We start from the raw sequence: 19831 nt of genomic DNA on the forward strand, positions 1-19831 counted from the left end.
GATGAAAGTTAGCGTTGTATTTCATTTTGGAGGTAAAGATCGCAGAGTCTGGAGGAAGAGAGGAGAGGCACAGAAACCAAGCTAACTGAGATCCAGTGTGACGTTTACACAGTAAGTGATGATTTTGGGCCCCATGTCATCTGCTGGTGTTCATCCACTTTGTTTTCATCATCAAGTTTAACAGAAATAAAGGCTTGAAATATATCTGTGTGTGTGATGAGTACAGTTCATCTATCCTCTTCCGTTTACATTATGGTTGAGTTTCACCATTTGAACCCAATAGTGAAATGAATTACCCTTCTGATGATATCCTAATTTATTTAGATGTACTTGTAGTTCAACTTTAAAAAGTTAAATGTCCCTTGGTATTTATTTCTGGGTTTTTTTTTTTCATCTTGTGTTTACAGCATATTTATTTATTAACGTTTAACCTGGCAAAATTATGTCAGGGTACGTATTATTTCTTGACTGACTTACATCAAAAAGTATGCAGCATTTTTTTGTTCCTAAAAAAACATTTCAGTGTATCTGTGCAGGGCACAGGTGGTTTATTCCAATATTAGCTGCAGAAATACTAAAACAACTAATCCAGAATAGATCTTAGCTAAAGGGTGTCATAATTTCAAAGTAATAATATGTACTGTATATTTTTGAAAAGTGAAGCCACTTGTACATTTTACTTTTTGTAATATTCATTTTAGTCGATGCAAAATAGGGTGTAAAAGGCTTTAAACCTCTTCTGACTTGTTCTCGTTGCTCCCGTGTTGCCAGATCTTCTTGCCATCCTTTAAAGCAATACTGAACAGTGGTTCTCCAGGGTTTCTAGAGGACCTTTGTTCTTTCTCTCATTTTCTGCCCAGTACTTGTACCTCCATGGGAGATGAGTATCTAGTGTGGCCTGGGAAAATTACAAAAGTTGACAAGTGGGGGATGAGAAAAATGTGAGACCTACAAAACTATCTGCGCCAGAAGAACAGAAATCATATCTTGACGAAATTGTAAAAAATAATATTTTAAAGGGGTTAGATATTGGATTGTAAATTAGTTAAATAGAAGCAAAAGTTTGAAACAACTTATTTTTCAGACATTTGGAGCCTTTTTAAAGTTTTCTCATGCATGGGTGCTTAAAAAAGGTGAAAGAAGTTTTTCTACAGTTACTGTATGTTGTTGTCGTCGCTTGTTGGAACATTTGAGAGCCACATGAAGCATTTAATGGTTATTTTGAAAAGGTACCAGCAGCAATAAACCTACCCTTTTACTCATAGAGCCTTGCAAAAAAAAAAATCCATACCCTTGGAACCTGTCCACATTTACAAAAAAAAGAAACAATTTTAGTTGGACAGTATGTGACAGATTGATACAAAATAAAACATAATTGTGAAGTGAAGGGAAATTATGCTATTCACTTGGTTTTAACAATTAAAAGCAAATCAAAAGCAAGTGTAAAATGCACCTGTCCTCCTTTACCCTGAATTGATGACAGGACAAATACAGATCAAGGTATGAGTGAATCTGGCCTGTACCTGAACACACCATCCCGCCATAGTAAGACATGGTGGGGGCGGCATAGTGCTGTGGCGACACCTTTCTTCAACAAAGACATGGGATGATGGCCAGACTTGATGGGATGATGGATGAAGCCATATACAAGGATATTTACTGGTGTTCACCTCCCAGTAGGAAAATTACCCTAAGGGCCAAAACACACCAGATCCAATTTGACATCTGATCCGACAGAAAATCGGGTCATGCTGGTAGAGTACATTCAAGTGAACGGAGCTGAGCCGACCACTTACGATTCTCTGCGACTGCGTCTCTCCGACTGTCAGACCAAGATAGACCAACAAGTGGTAGTGGCTCATTATTTACCTCTAAAGTTGGAATAAGGATCTGGGAATCACACTTGGAAATGTCAACCTCTGAGGACCTAAAAGGGTTCTTAAACCAAACACAGAAAATATGATAAGAACAGTATTATAAGAACAGTGGTTGTGTTCTTTCTTTTTGAAAGAACACATCAAAAAAAAAAAAAATGCGAACTCTAAGTGTTTTAACAAAGGTGGTACTTGGGAACCTATTATCTTTTGAGGCAATACTTAGATCAAAGCATCATTGTGTCAGATCCAGACTTAAATCCGGCTGGAATCTGTGGCAAGACTTAAAAAAAAAAAAACGAAATCCTCTCCATCCAAACAGACGTAGCTTTTTTGCAAAGTAGAAAGGGCAAAATCTAAAAAACACTTTTTGCTAAAGCTGTGCTAAAACAAGGCTCCACAAAGTATATAGTTTGTAGCTTTATTACAAATGCATGCCACACTATTCAAATTTGTGCTTATAAAATATTTCGAAAACCAACCATCGCTTTCCTTCCTTCCGCTTCACAAATATGCCATTTCGTGGTGATCTCCTAAAATCCCAATAAAACACATTAAACTATGTGATTGGAAGGTGACAAGATGTGGAAAAGTTACATTTGCAAGGCATAATAATAACACTCAGCATGCATAAAAGTGTGTGCTTGTTCCTCCTTGCTAACTGACAACAGTTAAACGTCTGAGGCTTGTTCTGTCTGCGACATCTCTGTTTGAAACTGATGTCTTTTTCAGTGTAATGTTTCCTCTGAGAGCACTGCAGGCAGGAACCTTGTACATCATCACAGAGGGGGCAGAGATTTCCTCTTTAAGGCTGGATTAGCGCAGCCAGGGTGGGCTGAGAGGAGGTAAAATGACCTGTCCCGCCTTTATGTGACCCGGGGCCAGCGCTGCACATTGCCAAGGCTTTGCTGTTTGCTCTTATGCAGAAATCCCGAGCTTCATGGGTTCGGAAGAGAGGGGTGGGGTTGGGGGGGGGGGGGGCAGAAGAGTAGTATCGTGTTGCAGGGAAAATTAGTGAGACCAAAGTTGGAGTTTCTGTGTGTTGGGGGCTGCGAACAATGGCAGCTTTCTGTCAGACAGCGACTTCAAAGGTCTGCTGAGTGACTGCTCTGAGTTATACTTTGTTGTAGATCACTGAGGAAATTCACAGATGTTTTCTCATACGAGACACCATTATAGCGGCTCAAGTACCCAGTAGCCTCGAGCATCTCTCTCCCTCTTCTCCCCCGTCTCTGTCTCTCCCACACACTCACTCTCACAGCCTCTGAAATCTCTTCTATGAGACAGATGTGGAACCTGTTTTTTTTTATTTTTTTTTTTTTCCCTCCAACTGTCCAGAGAATATGGAAAGTTAGAAAAGGGGTTCGTGTTGTGGCGTTGCCCCACAACTCTGTCAAATCTGAAGTCCTGGCTGTCAGTCTGCTGACTGTCAAGATCTGCGCACTTCCTCGCTGATCCTTTGTGGATCAGAGGTGGATGTGTGAGTCAGGCAGCTGTAAAATTGGAACAATTGTCACAAATGGTGTGATTTATGGTATAACTGTGATACTAATGCAATGATGCTGTTTTCTGTTTCTTTTAGGTCGCCTTGTTCCGGAGCAGAACCAAAACCAGCTGCATCTGAAGAATACACGACTTTTACTGTTTTTTTTTTATTTATTTATTATTTATTTCTATATGAAATGCTGTTTTATATATGAGCCAAATAAATATGTTTTAACAATTCAGTTTTTTTTTTTTTTTGGGGGGGGGGGGCGTTGCGGGTTACATGTTTTTATTCAACTTTGTTATATTTATCATAATGCACTTTATTAATTTCACACGCATACATTATTAATACCCATTAACCTTTTTCTCATTCTGTCACGTCATTACAACAAGCTTCAAAGTATTTTATGGTATTTTATGTGATGGACAAACACAACGCGGTGCATTTTCTAAGGACTGTGGGTAGAAGTTGGAGTATCAGGAGAGAATGCATGTTTGTTTGGGAAGAAAATGCAATCTCCATGCAGGAATTGGAGCCCAGACCAGGATTTGAACCCAAGACCTTCTTTCTGCAAGGCTAACTACAGAGCCACCACAGCAAAAAAAAAATTCTCAGAGATGTTCAAAGTTTTTTGCAAATATAAATCTGAAAAGTTTTGTTGCACTATTTTTATCATCTTCCAGTATAATAACAGCTGCAGGTCTTTGGGTGCTTTGAACCTCTACAGACTGAAATCTGTGTGAATTATTATTGGCAAAACAACTGAAGCTCAATCAGATTAGACGGAGAGAGTGTCCTTGAAAATAAAATTTCTGATCTTGCTGCAGATTTCCAATTAAATTTAGGCTTAGGCCATTCCAACACATGAATGAGCTACGATCCAAATCAGTCCTCCAGTCCAGTCCTCGGGTGCATCTTTTAAAGGGATCCCTTCTTCAGCACACTTGATTTAATTGGCTGAATTCCCTAATCATCATGTCATTCAGCTCTGCAGAGGCCTGGTAATGAGACATGTATTTGATATAAGTGTGTTGGAGGAGGGACGCATCGAACAGTTGCAGGACAGTAGCTCTGGAGGACTGGAGTTGGACACCCCTGTCTAAACCGTTCCACTCAGCTTGTTTTCCCATCCCAGCCGAGGGTCTGAAGTTTCATTCGCTGAACTGCTGTGTGAAGAACACAAAGAGGTGGCTCTGACTGATTCGTATCTTTGAGCCCACAAACAGAAAGCTACACCTGTGGGACTTTCCTCGTTCATTAACAAATCCTGCGGGGGAAACACAAAATATTCTACACAAAGTGTGACTGAGGCACAGAAAATACTGAAGCCAGGTCATTACACGATAACGAGATGGAGCAAGTGAATTCAACATATAGTATATGTCAAAACGTTTCTGACAAACTGTATCAAAGTAACCTGGCAAGGCAGATTGATAATGTTTAGCACTCGCCATTCTGCACATTATCAATCTGGTTCTGCTCACATCCATCATTAATCACCCGTTTGGGGAAAGGAGGGACGTGCAGCAGAGCGCTCTGAGCTGATTGGGTAAAGCAACATCTAGTTCCCACCAAAGGTTGGTTTTAGCCAATCAAATGAAAATGTCTTAAACAGCTGGCCCAATGAGAAACCACATCAAGTGACGCTGGTCAAGGCGCGCTCATTCGGATTGCGACACGCGTGGATTTTGACAAAACAGATGTGATGGCAGCAGCTACGCGTGCCTCCTCCTACGCTGACATGTTTATTTTGGTTCAGCCGTGGGCTCGTCAGCTCTTGCTTTCATTACAGATGGTATGGTCCCGCCTTAAACCATAATACTGCAACATGATTGGCCCGAACCAAAACGGATCGCGTCTGAAAAGTTGAGACGGGAGTGGGACAAGATTGATTCTCATGTGTTTGTGAACGCACAAACAACGTGAGAATTCAGCTTGTAGGCAAGGTTAGAGTCAAATTCCTGCACAGCCACATTCATCCCTCAGCTAGAGTCCTTTTGAGGTACATAAAAAATCTTGGAGCTTATATGTAGGGATGAATCAAACATCTCAAAAGAAGGGATCAATATTCATCCATGCTGACGGCTCGCAGCAATCAGCTTGTCACCTTCATGTGAAATTTGTTTTGCTTGTCCCGTCAGCTAGCTTGTGCAGCTGATTTATGGAGATGTGAGCCCTAAATTAAGAATTTACAAGTGCAATTTGATGAATAAGAAACAAAAAAAATGATTTTGTTTTTCAGTGGGTCCCCCATCTGCTTTAATAGCTTGCTGTTTTGACATGAAAGAGCAGATTATCGCATGAGACATTTATCTGACATTTAAACCTCGAAGGGAAAAAAAAAAAAAAAACTGACAGCACGTTGCTGCGGATATACAAATTTCAGAGAAGATGGGAAAATATTTGTTCTTGTTTTTTTTTAGGCTTTTAGTATCTTTCAGTCTATTTGTATTGACACCCGTTGTTGAATGTGAAGACTTTTAAACCAGTTCACTACTGTTCACATTAAACAAAGTTAGGTTCAATGCAACCCTGTGGAAAAAAGATAACTGTGGTAAGCTCCCTTGAGAGTATCCACAGGCGTTTCACATATCCACACCTTCACAGGTGCTGTCAGTTCAAACAAATAAGACACTGAAGTCTATCCACCACCCAAAAACCATGTGCACCGGCTGTAGGGGTGAAAAGGTGAGGCCCAGGTAAGATACCTGATATCGTGCCACAATGAGAAATCCTTAACAATAAGTAATAAAATTATAAACGCTTCTGCAATAACGCAATGCAAAAGTTTGTTAGGTTTTCTGCCTTGTATTTATGTTTGGACTGTGTATTTAGCTGCACTTCTGTGAGCTACTCTTATTTGAGGCTAATCTATAAGAAAAAGTAGTGTCATATTATTCTTACCTGGCATCACAAACACCGTGGCATCCTGTACTGTTACTGATCAGGCACAAATGTTTTATTTTAGCTCCAATCAGGCAAATCCCATCCTCAGATGTTTCCCAGTTTGAACTCACCTGAAATACTCAAATTTGTTTTCCTTCCTTATTTCCCATCAACAAGCACTGCTAGTGGCCCATTCGTCTAAATATTTTATGTTCAGGTTGGAAAACTTCTAAAACATGCAGGATTGTTTTTAGCTTAAACTGTTGTTTTACTTTTTCTTTTTTAGCTCTTTAAAGAGACTAACCAAGGTGTATTTTTATTAACAAATGTACCCCCATTAGCAGCTAAGTATTCACAGGGCTTGCCTCTGCAGTACCGAAAGAAATTCAGTATTTGGATTGATGACATCACAAGAGGTACAATAATCACAGTAAGCTGATCAGCCCCAATGAATGAAAACTATGGCTTTTTTGACTAAATTTGATCTTTAGGTTTAGTTTTTTTTTTTTTTTTAAACATGATCCAACACATTCACAATATTAACAAGTCACAGCTTCAAAAATTACATTTCCTTCTTCCCTGTTTGAAAAGAAGCATAAGTAGTATAAACTTACATTTTCCTATCCCACTTTTGATGGATTTCAACCTATATTTCAAAGGACTGGACGTACATTTGAGCTGGAAGTTTCAGCCTTTTGTGTCTAAGCTGGAGTTTGACTTTAATGGACGTCAAGCCATGACGGCTACTCTCATGCATGGACCACCTCAAGCACACAGTGATGACTACGATCGTCTTCAAAACGTTAACCAGTGGAAATCTGATTTTCAAAGCATTATGAAACCCCAACATAAGTAGATGAAATTAAATGAATAGTTGATCTTATTCATGGTTGATGATAACTGCTGATTTATTCATAACATTAATCACTTATAAATCAATGATTTATGAATTAAAGTGCTGACCAATTATGTCCTAAAGATAAAGCGAGTCATATCTGTAAAGGAGATTTCCTCAGCATGAGCTGTTTTAGTTGTAAAAAAACTGCCTCAATCTTGCAAATGATAGATTAAATATGATGCAGGAAGACAATTGGCTTTATTGGCCATGATTGTGTGCCTGATCAAGGAATTTGACTGTGGTAGCGCCCACAACAGACATTTTACCATAAAGTTGCTGTTTTTTTTTCTTTTTATGCAGAGAAAATATAGAGAGAAGAAAAAGGACACAGATTGTGTTTTTTTTTCATCACCAACTGCAACCGCCATAGCTTGGCATAAACAAGGTTAATCTTCCTTTTTGTACGTTTTCTGCAACTAGCATTGTAGTTTAACAAGACTCCAGTGCAGCCCAGCAGGACTCCCCCTTCTCCCTTATGACTGTGTGTAAAGCCGTGGGAGAGGACTGGGAACATTAATCCCTTCAAAGGAACAGATCTAATTCAAAATCTGCCGCTTCAAACTAGTTGAGAGGACAGTGATTGTTTCTGCAGGGAAGCTAGATAAAGATCAGAGAGCTGAACTGCAAACTTCCAATTCTCCACTTCTGCCACAAAAGTTTTGGGATGTTATCGTATGAAAGCGGCATAGTTTTACCTTTATTGTATCCTTTGAAAAAAGAAATGCACTCTTTATATATATAGATTATATATATTGGGGGAGAATTAGCTTTTCTTACATTGTGCACCTGCAATTTACTTTTAGATCGAGAATTAGGGCTGTTGTCAGGATCTTAAAATGCTGGAGACGTGGATGAATTAACAGGGTTACTCTTTATCTAGCCAACCTGTGTATGTGGGCCCCATAAGGGTTTCACACAGGCTGCATTGACAAAGCCAAATGCGCGACCAATGTGGATCTTAGCTTGGTCTCAAATTGTTACTGAATTGGTTTAAATTGTACAACACCCTTGACTCATGTACATCCCACTCTTAACCGAGAATTACTTGGCATCAAACCAGATGACGGCAATTAACTTGGGGTCATTATGTAACGTCTTTGCAATCTGGGATCCATTATTTAATCAATGTTCTACTATTTTGAGCCCCATATGTACAGTATGATGTTAAGGCCTACCCGTCATTTGGATATATGACCCATATACGTTTTACTGTGGCTTTTCAGGATAAGTGGGCCTAACTCAGAATGGGCTTTCTGTGTGGGACCCAGTAAGGTTGACTAAATGCAATATGTATGAAGAGTACCAGTTGGGAACCCTCTGTGAGTCTGAACTTTTTCTCATATGGGTTTTAGGAAAAGAAGTTCAAATTGTGATACATATCTAAGACCCAGTGGGTCCCATAAGTTTTCTCGAGAATTGTCCTGCATCAGATCAGTACAAGCAGTTAACAGGGGGTCATTATGTACCCCGTGGGTGATCAAATCTTCATTTCCACCCTTAAGGGCCCTGTTAATGTTGGCTGACTAGGAGCTTTTAGTGGAGTTACCGGATGTTAGCTGTTTTTCTGTAGGTTCCTATTGATATTGCAAATTACATTGCTTGATAAATGCTGAAAAACTTTGATTTGATTGAGCTTCTGATAAATCATCTCATTCACATAAACATAAGCCCCCATCCCACAACTATGCCTTTTGTGGTTTACAGGAAATTCAGCTCTCACTCGCGAAGATGACAAAGAAAGATAATTAAGAGAGCTGAGTGAAGCTGCTCTTTTTTAATATTTTTTATCATCTTACTTTTTGCCAACATATTGTGGGCCCCATATCGACTTTGCTCAGACTAGGTGTATACCAGGTAGGCCTCACTCACGATGGGCTTCTTGTGTGAGACTCATGGTGTTGATTTAAAAAAAAAACACGCTATCTGCAAAAAACATTTATTTAGCGAATAATTTTTTGTTATTAATACAAATCTATACACTTGAGTGAACTTCTTATAAAACAGATATCTCAAATAAAGTAATTAAATATGGACCTCATGCAAATACTGGCTAGGAGAAAATAGGCAACCTCAGATCAGATTGTCTTTGGCTCCATGTTGTTGTTGGAGGTTTGATGCAGGACAATTTTGCATAAAAAGTGAGACCCATGTGGGACCTAGATGTATTGTGCCATTTGAAGTGATTCTCCTAACATTTATTCGAGACCAGCTGAGACCCATATAGGGTTCCTAACTGGTTTTGCTTTTAAAGGTAGTAATTTGTCAGCCTAATTTGGTCATAAACAATAATATCATTTTGACTAAGGTAGCAATCCAGCCTAAGAAAAGTCGCTATGGGGCCCATATCAACTTGGTGGCTGGCGCTTGTTATGGATCCCATAAATCAATGTCTGCTGGTTAGGGGAGTTAACTTGAATTACAGTAGTCAGCTTATATATTGTTAGTGTGAATTTCATTGTTTAATTAGGATAAGGGGGGGAAATCTAAATTTGAATTAGCGCCTGATAAAATTGATGATTGAAAAAAAAATTATTCAGAGAGGATATAATTAGGTGTTTAATGCCAAGCTACGGTTCAAAGGCGCAACAAAAAGAAATCTGAATTCAAATAAGAAATATGAAAGAGACGCAGATTCTTCTGAGATGAGAACTTCATGTTGAGTCACTTGATTTTGGTCTCTTTCCCTCCATCAAACAAGGCAGCCCAAACGCTCTTTGAGATCTCTAGAGATAACAATGTCACATTGTCACATAAGGTTCTGCTACAAATCCTTAATTACAAAAAGAGGATCAGATGACTACAGCATCCAATACCGGGGTCTCCAGGCGGCATGGAGGTCTTTGATCAAGAAAATCCAATTATTTGTGTATATACATTTCCCACATAGTGATTACTTCATTAATTGTCCCGCCTTTATCTCCTCCCTTCCCAGCCCCCCTAATAATCAGCTCCTTTATCCAGACCAACAAACACACCATAGGAGCTTTGTGGATTCAAAGGATTTGCTTTCCCCTCTCAAAGAGCCGCCATTCTTTGATGATTGGGCAGCGGCAAACTTCAAAGTAATAAATCTTATTTCTGACTGGCTGGCGGCCCACCAAAGTCCTTATCAAATTCTAAGAAGTGATCCCTCACTCTTCAGATAGACCGAGGATATATCGGAGAGAGGAGGCACTGGAGAGTGAAGACCTGCCCCGAAAAGAATCTATTTTTTTCCCCTTTCTTTCTTTTTTTTTTTCTCTTTTTTTCGCTCTGAATGCCACATATTCATCAAAATTAGCGCGTTTATTTATTATTAGTTTGCATCGGGAGGAGGAGGACGCGCACCATGGCAGCGGTGGCTGTTCTGCGGAATGAAACACTGCAAGCTTTACTCCAGGTTTGTGCGCAACTTTCTGTCCACCTTGAGCGCTTCGGGGACGTAGAAGCGGACACGCTTTTAAACAATGTCGCCTTTCTTTATTATTATTATTTTCTAACAAAAACAACTAAAGAAAACTGTGGAAGTCTGTGCGTTTTCTTGACGTTTGAGGCTTCCTATTATTGCGCTTAGAGAAGGAGGATATGGTATCTTGTAATATTACTAAAATACTTCATAAAGTTGAGGACATGATGCGTTTGTCTGTAGATGATTTTGCCTAATAGCGCGGTTTGAAAGGGTATGAATTGGTGTTTCTTGTTTTAAAGCCTCTAGGATCCTCTTGCAAAAAGTTGACCGTTCTCAGTTTTTTCATGCTCCAATCCTGTAGACTCAGATGTATATTTTAAAAAAGTTGGATTTCTGTTTATTTGGGGGTATTTGGGGGACAATTTTATCCAGTAAGCGCGCTTTAACTGCGTTTCTGTCCTCCAGGATCGCACTCCAAACTCCTCACCGGAGAACTGCAAGCATTCTCCGCTGGCGCTCCTGGCCGCCACTTGTAACCGCATCGGACACCACCACGGATCCAACCACCCAGATTTCCTCCAAGTCCCCTACGATCCCACGCTGGGCTCCCCGTCGCGCTTGTTTCACCCGTGGACTAACGAGGGGAGCCCCCAGAGCGCTCTGGCCGGCAACTCTACTTTCGGACTATCCTCCAAGCCTCAGCTGTCCGCGCACATCCAGAGCTCCTTCAGCTCCCACCACGAACTGCCCCTCACCCCTCCGGCGGACCCTTCCTACCCGTATGACTTCTCCCCGGTTAAGATGTTACCTTGCTCCATGCAGTCCCTCCAGTCCACCTGTCCTCCCACCTACGTCCCCGCGGTCAGCTACGCGGCCCCGGCGCCCATCCCGCCCCAGATGCCGGGTTTCGTGACTGGACCGTCCGGCCTGGTCCACCAGCAGCAGAGACAGCTATCCCCGAACCCCGGGGAGGACATCCCGTGGTGGAGCCTGCAGCAGGGCAACCACGTCGGCCACTCTTCCTCCCTGGGCCCGCACCGCTTCCAGCTGCAGAGGGGCTTGGTGCTGGGGCACACGGACTTTGCGCAATACCAGACGCAGATCGCCGCCCTGCTGCACACCAAGTCCCCCCTCGCCACGGCGCGGAGGTGCAGGCGGTGCAGGTGTCCCAACTGCCAGTCGTCCACCTCCAGCGACGAGCCCGGCAAGAAGAAGCAGCACATCTGCCACATACCGGGCTGCGGGAAGGTGTACGGCAAAACGTCGCACCTCAAGGCGCACCTGAGGTGGCACTCCGGGGAGCGGCCGTTCGTGTGCAACTGGCTGTTCTGCGGCAAGAGCTTCACCAGGTCGGACGAGCTGCAGAGACACCTGAGGACTCACACGGGGGAGAAGCGCTTTGTGTGCCCGGACTGCTGCAAGAGGTTCATGAGGAGCGACCATCTAGCCAAGCACGTGAAAACGCACCAGAATAAGAGGAGCAAGTGCCACGAGAAGACGCTTGATCATGTCAAGAGAGAGGACACCAGGAGTATGTTGTAACACGGCTCACCTATAGCCCCGTTTCGTACCCAAGCGTTGCCATTTCGTACCTCCATGCCACTGCTTATCCGTGTCTCCCCACCCAGACAATTTTTTTCCCCAGAAATTACAGAGGCTCAAGCTTGACTTATAATTTAATTCAACTTCATATGTTCTGAAGAAACTCTTTGTTTCTGTTCAAATCAAATCAAATCAAACTTTATTTATGTAGCATCTTCCAGCAACGCACTGCGTTTGACACGCTGTTGATCGTGAGCCCTTTACAAACCTATCAACTCTTATAAAAACAAAACTTTTATGAGCCCCTGATCCAACCTCCTAATAGATAATATACATGAGTCATGAAAAAAAAATAAACTCCCAATAGAGCGTGAGCAGATAGCGGACAAATACTTGAAATCCTCAGCTGTCAGCTGCAGGTACGAAATGGCCAAAAGTACGAAATGGCAAGGGAAGCGAATTGACCAGCACTCTTTAACGATCAACACACCTAAAGCAGTATAATTTCAACAACATAGTGCTGTTCAGTCAGTCATTAGTTAAAGTGCACATTGAGCTGCATTTTTTTTTACAGGACATTTGAATTACCAGGTTGACTTCTTACATCCTGACCGTAGTTTTTAACTCCGCTGGTCTGTGTGGCACATTTCTCTGTGTGTGTACAAAAGTTTAACGAGTTCATTTGGGAAGTTCAAACAAGTTTGGGTTGTTCACTGTTTATATCACATCAAAGAAAAGGCAAGTTGTACGACTTGTGTTTCGATTCATTGTCTTCGGTGGAAGATCTCACTCCCCTGTAAAATTCTATTTAATAGCTTTTGTTGAATGAAAGTGTCTGTTTTTTGCTCCATATGGGGGTGTCTTTTTTTTTTTTTTGTTTGTTTTTTTAAGCATGCTCTTGAAAAGACCTGCTATTGTTCCCATGACCCAAAATACTGTGTGAGAATAAAAGTTATAACATTTTCCTGTCATCTAAAGAGAGTTCATTCAGTTTGCTTCGACTATATCGCTGAGGATGCAACGACACTTTAAAAAAATATATATATTTTTGCCTGAAAGAGAAAAAAAAATTACCTGTGCTGCATAAAACTGTCGCTTTTGTCGAAAACGTTCGATACAACAAAAACTTCCTTTGATCCATTTCCAATTATAAATTTTATGGGATAACTAACAACTCTTTAGTAATAAATTGTTAACAACTGTTGTTTAGAGCCTAAAGAAAATATAATTTTGGTTTGTTGCTCAAGTCTACCGATGACTACTTTTTTTTTTTAAAGAGTTACCTTTTCTGGTTATTTTTAAAGAAAAAAAAAGTTCTCTCATATGAAAATGTTTAGAATGAGCTAAGTTAAAAGCCTCAAAATACGACCTGACTAAGACGTTATCTAAACAATTGTTTTTAATACCGTCATTTCTAATAATGATATACGGCTTTAAGAGGTGAAAATGTAATGCATCAGTAGAGCAAAAGCTTTTTAGAAATCCTAACTAACTCTTTTGAGTATAGTATAGTTTCTATGTTGCATTTAATATTTGCTTGCTGACATACAAGATCCTCAGAATAAATCCATCTGTTTTGTAGATTCTTTTATTTTTGATGCTATAATAACAGTCTATAAACGGTCAATTGGTTTTAGTGCTGGGGTGATATTATTGGCTGATAAGATAAATCCAGAGACTAAGAATCCCTGGATTTATCTTGCAGTGTTGGTCAAAGAAGATATACAGAAAGTTTCATGAAATCAGCTATCCTAATCAGAAGTTCAGTGCAGTATTAATTTAGGCCAAAAATGCTTTTAACAGATTGAGTTCTTTATTTTAAGGTTGCCTCTGTCTGGTTACAGGTGGTATGGTCATAGATTTCTCAAAGGAAATTCAAGTGTTTCATCTTGACCTATTTCACCCTCTTTTGAAAATCTAATTTCACTTTTCTAATGTAAAAGTTCTTCAGTCTGTGATATTGATCAGCCTAAAGAAGAAGCGATAAAACCCTTTATATCCAACAGATCCAAAGCATCAATATGGGAGTCATTCATCTGCTTCAGCCATTCAGTAAGTAAAGTCCTTCTGCCGTCACGTCTGTCTCACTTGAGATCAATGAACTTGTCAGGCTGAAAGCTGCCATTCAGGGAGCCTTCAGCTGCCGGTTTTTTTTGTTTCTTTTTGCCCCAACAGCGCCCCCTTTTGTAAGTCGCGGTGGCTCATTTGAGCAAAGAAACGTGTGTTTAAAAAAAAAAAATCAATAACTAAAATCTGTGCTTTAAGAATGAGAGGGCATATTATCCCAGATAAATGCATGTTTTAAATCTTACGACCAACTTTGTTTTTTATGCAAAGCTACTGCACTTTTTGCCAATCGTAAAATCGTAAAGTTTTAAACAGTAAATTAGTTTAATGTAAAGACTGGTCCTATACCTAAATGCAACCCAGCGTATCCATACTGGAATGATTTATCTACTATTTGTTATGTTTGCTGTTTTTCCTGTTGTTGGGGCTGGTGACAGCCTTGTCTTTAGCAATAGCCCTTGTTAATGAATGCACAAAAAGGAAGGTTACTTGAATAATTCTTACTAATTAGCTATTTGAATTGATATATATGACAATTAAGTCATTCTCTGTTTTATTTCCTGCGGATTTGTAGGTTTTAACATCCTATTCTGCTATTTTCTATGACATACTGAACATATAAAGCTTGTGAGTAATAGAAAACAGTTTTAATATAATCTCCTTGACAACAGGATTTTTTTTCCCCTCAGCAGAAGTAGGAGCAAAATCAAAGGAGCATAGACAACACAGCAGGATGACAATTTTCAATATGAGCTATAAAGTCTTTATCCAGATTTTGATCCTATTATTAACGCCATTGCAATGCTATGGATGGGGAAGTCAGACCGTTTCCTCACAAAGGGTTTGGTTTGACTTCATTGTCAAAGATACAGCAACGATTTTTTTTTTAACTCCTCTGCTGGAAGCCGCAGTGCTCAGCTGGTCATGGTGTGGGCACAATGTTGCAGTTTAAGATTATTTTCTGAAATTAAATGAAATTATTGCACGTTTTAGATCTTTCTGTCACTGAGCAGCAGTCTAAATGCAACTTAAATCTTTTACTGACTGCCAAATGGGTATTATTTTCTCCCATCCTAACAATCCACCACCCCGGTATACTTCAATATGTTATTTTTATGAATTACAAGGATTTGAATTGGCTCTCTAATTTCATTGCTGGGTAATTTATCCAAACATTTCTATTGGCAAAAATTTATACTTTATATCTCACCGTAAGCAAAATATATTTTCTTCTCCCAGTGTAAAAAAACAACAACATATGAGCTCAATAGTGGCACAATAATATGGTACAGTTTAAACTTTTATTCTATTAATATGGGAGCTGTTTCTGAATGTGAGTCGAGGTGTTGTTTTCGCTTTGCACTATAAGGGGTAATCAGAAGTATCCAACTGAATTTACCACCAAATAAATGTAAAGCAAGGCAGCAGTGACTAGTTTTGACATTATTAGACTTAACCAAAATAAAAACATTCGACACAGATAAAACTTCGTCTCTAATCTTTATAACAGAGAATTCATCTTCCTACCAATCCATTGCCAGCTAATTCGGTTGCCGTTCGGTTGCTAAAGGGATCTGCCTCAGATGTGATTCCTGGAGACTCAGCGGCTCAAAGCAGATCTGCTTTCTCATCAAAAATGCCTCTTTTAAGATAATATAACACTGTGGGCTATTTCAGGTATTTAAGGTATTCACATTTTACAACTCAAAACTACTTACATTGTGATAGGCCAACACAATGTAGCATAACACTGTGGTGTAAAAGCAAAGGGATACACGTTTTAAGATTTTCTTTACAAATACTCTGAAAACTCTGATGTGCATTTTTATTCCTTTCCCCTGAGTGACTACTTTGCATAAGCACTGTTTGCTGAAGTTACACCTGCGAGGTCCCTTTAGGTATGTCTACTAGTTTTGCACATGTGGAAACCGATAAGCTTTAGCATTCTCATTTGATGCCCAGTCAGTTTGGATGGAGAACATCTGCCAACATCAAGTCTTGCAGCAGATTGTCAGCTGCACTAACGTCAGGGTCGTTCTAATACCTGCGTATGATTTGATCCAAACTGTTCTATTGAGGCGTCTGCTGTATAGATATGTTTGGGACCAGCACGCCTGTCCCTCCATCCCCACAGCTTGATGCTGCCACCACCATGTTTTACTACATAGATGGTTAGTTCAGGGTAATGGGTTGCATTTTTCCGCCAGATTCCTTGAACAAAGTCCAGAAAGATCAACTTTGGTTTCATCTGACCAGAACAGCTTCCTCCACATGTTTGCCATGTCAACAATGTAAACAATTTTTTTTCCCATCTTGCCGGTCTTCTGTTAAAGAATGTTTTGTGTACACAACAAATGTATGCCAGGTCAGCCCGAGCTGTGCTTCTCTGCAGCTCCCCCAAAGCTAGCATGGGTCTTTTGGCTGCTTCTCTGATTAACGTTCTTCTCTCCTGGTCTGTCATTTTAGGTGAAAAGCCATGCTTTGGTTCATTAACAGTTATGATAAGCTTGTTATTAGATGAAGGACTGATATGTTTGTGATATGTTCAAAGCTTGGACTTTTGTTTTACAGCCTAACTCTACTTTAAACTTGAGCAAAGCTTTTTTTTCCTCGGGACTCACTCACCTGTATGCTGTGATCCCTGGTCTTCACGATGCTGTTTGTTCACTTATTTTCTCCAACAAACTTCTATTGTCTTCACAGAATAGATGGATTTATTATTAAATCAAACCTTGTAATTATAAATCAGTCGACATATGAAGAAATTTGGTTTCACTGGATTTTTTGTAAAGGATTGGAGAGTAAAAATGCACAGCACACTATAATAAAAAAAGTGTAAACCATTTATCCTTTTCATTTCACTCCATGATTATACTCCACTTTGTGCTGGTCTGTTACATAGAATCCCAATAACGTAAACTGCAGTTTGCGGCTGCACCATGATAAAATTTGTCAGAGTTCAAGGGGTATGAATATTTTTTGTAAGGTCCTTTATAATAAGCTTATGAAGAAAACAAACATAAATTTAATTCAGGATATCACAGAGATGTAATGAAGGAATTCCAACATGGGAGCTATATAAATTAGATATAATAATATGATGAATGTTGGACTGTATGATATAAAGCATTTTAAACTACATTAGATTTGTTTCATACTTTATGCAAAGAAAGAAATCAACAAAATTGCTTAAAAAATATAAAATTTTTCAATATTTACCCATTCTTTGTCTTGGTAACATATAGGTTTTCCTATCTTCACAAGAGCACGGTCATACAATAGACCTTAACTGTAAGGATTTTTACTCATTTAAATGAAACTAGCAAGACCGTGTTATATTAAAATTTTACAGTTGCTGTGGAAAAGTTAAATGTGACGGCTGAAGAAATAAAAGAGAAAAAGGAAAAGATGTAAAAGCTCATGTCTAATTAACATATTCGAATAGGCGAGATACACCCTGGACAGGCCATCAGTCACAAAATGTGTACAATTGTGCAATATTTCACTATTTTCTGGGTACCTTTAGCAGTGCTGCAAATGCTAGTTGTACACTAAATGTTTATTTGTTATAAAGGAACACATCACATGCCCTGATCTAAACAAATTTAAAGACAAATGAGGAACAAAGTCACTGACATCTATAAGTCACAAAAGGGTAATGAAGCCATTTCTAATGCCATGAGACTCCAGTAAACCACAGTAAGAGCCACTATCCACAAATGGAGAAAGCACACAACGTGGTGAACCTTCCCAGGACTGGCTGGCTGGCCTACCAAAATTCTTCCAAAAGTACATCAAGTAGGGGAGACCGGGGCTAGTTGTCACACGGGTAAGTTGTCACATTGCAATTATCTTCTCCATCAGAGGGTGCAACCAAAAAGTGGAATACTAGTTTTCTTCCTTTGCATGGTCAGGTCTCACGGACTGAGTGAGAAGAGGACAAGACATTGTAAGTTGAGATGAGCACCAATTGACCATTTTCCACTACCCAAAGTAAAAAATATTAACTCTATATTTTTTAAATAACCTTCATTCAGATAAAAATTCTAGCAGTTAGACATATGGACTTGTTAAAGTAGATTAAAGTAACATTAAGCTAGAGCAATAATTAGCAAACATGGTCATTTGGGGCAATTTGTCACAGTCATTTTGGGGTAAGTTGTCACATGTAACAACTTACCCCAAAATGATAATTTTCAAAAATAATTTAAATCAATACATCCTAATAAAAATTTGACATTATTTTTACAGAAAAAAGAGTGATTTAAAAGAGAGGACAAAGTGAGAAGATGGTCAGGAGTTATAAAAGAAAAACAGAGCATGGCCGTGCAGCACCTGACAGTCAGGCAAGTGACCCTAGGTCTCAAGTCGAACAGGAGTACAGCGAAGGACTTTAATGTCAATTACCGCACTTTGAGGTGATACTGTAAAACATTCACACCAGCGGAAATTCAGGGTCAGACAGCTATCAATCAATTTTTCATAATATTTCATGTTATTTCATATGATGGATGTGCTCCTGGCAATTCAATCTACATAAACTATGCCAAAACTGCAACTCTGATGAGGAGTCTGACTCGTGAGATTCTCTTTTGTTCTTTTGTTTGTATTTAAAGTTTAAGTGTCAGTTTCGTAATGCATGTTGCATATTATTTCATGTTATTTCATAAGTAGTAAAAGTGAGTTATTATCATTTTTTCACTTAACATTAAAAAATAACAACAAAATTCATTTTGCCCTTATTTTATTGGTTGCAAAGCCCCTGTGTGACATCTTACCCCATATAGTGTGACAGCTTGTCCCTTGGACGGGCAGCTTGTCACATGGTGACAATCTCCATTAGATCGCCTATAACTCTGCACAGAAATAAGATATAAAATATACCCGAATACAAAATATATACCTGAGACTTTGGTCTTTTATCTGGTACATATGTTTTTTATATATGGTGTTTTGATTTCAATATTTATGTATGAATGTAAAAAGTGTGACAACTAGCCCCGGTTGGATCCTTTGAAATTGCCCAAGACTAATGAGAAAAATATATAATCTAACTTTCTGATGAATTTCTATCTTTGCCTGTTCTTGGTATTCTGGTTTTTTTAATAAGATCCAATTTAACATGCCCACAATGTTTCAGTGCTTGTTGCATTTGTCTGTTCTTTACTCTTTTCCTGAGTGGTCATGGGTAAACGCTTCACCTTTTGTGCCAAAGCACAAACCACTTCAAGATTACCTTAAAGTTGATGGTGAGAGTAAAACATTAGATACTGACTGGTTTAGGTAAATTTCCAGTTAACCTTCACCAGAAGGCCTTTCCCTCTCTCACCCTTTTCCCACAGTCAAGGAAGGGAAATTGGATGTTCCTCATTTCTTCCATGGTGATCTCTATTTTTTTATCCAGAGAAATAATGTGAGTTGTAAAGGCAGTGATTGTTTCATTAATATATCTGGACCAGTGGGTAGGAAGAACCACCTCATTCATAGATGCCAGTTGCCTTCCTCTCCACTTTCTCTACATAGAGGTTTGTCACAAAGGGGAACACTGGAGAGCCTGATTGCTGCTCGCTCTGTGAAATACATTTTGTGTTTGAATCAGGTGGTATTCTAGCACAATCCTAACAACAAACACGGCGGAATGAGAGTTGTGTTCAGTTTCTTAATGTTGGAATAAGATATTGAGATTT

General features: G+C 39.4%; 2 protein-coding genes across 2 annotated transcripts in view; both read left to right on the forward strand.

Annotated features, from left to right (window-relative positions):
* The window catches only part of myo3b (myosin IIIB), a 116666-nt gene extending 113082 nt beyond the window's left edge, over positions 1-3584 (forward strand). The window contains exon 36 of the mRNA XM_036139273.1: positions 3457-3584. The gene's annotated coding sequence lies outside the window, so the exon portion shown is untranslated. The remainder of the gene's footprint in view (positions 1-3456) is intronic.
* Positions 3585-10307: 6723 nt separating this feature from the next.
* sp5a (Sp5 transcription factor a) lies at positions 10308-13038 on the forward strand. Its single transcript, NM_001309916.1, is given in 2 exon segments — positions 10308-10526; positions 11001-13038. Coding segments are annotated over 2 exon segments (1128 nt in total). The 5' UTR covers positions 10308-10475; the 3' UTR covers positions 12078-13038.
* The last annotated feature ends 6793 nt before the right edge of the window (positions 13039-19831 follow it).

The sequence above is a fragment of the Fundulus heteroclitus genome, chromosome 7, assembly GCF_011125445.2.
Source record: "Fundulus heteroclitus isolate FHET01 chromosome 7, MU-UCD_Fhet_4.1, whole genome shotgun sequence".
Lineage (NCBI taxonomy): Eukaryota > Metazoa > Chordata > Actinopteri > Cyprinodontiformes > Fundulidae > Fundulus > Fundulus heteroclitus.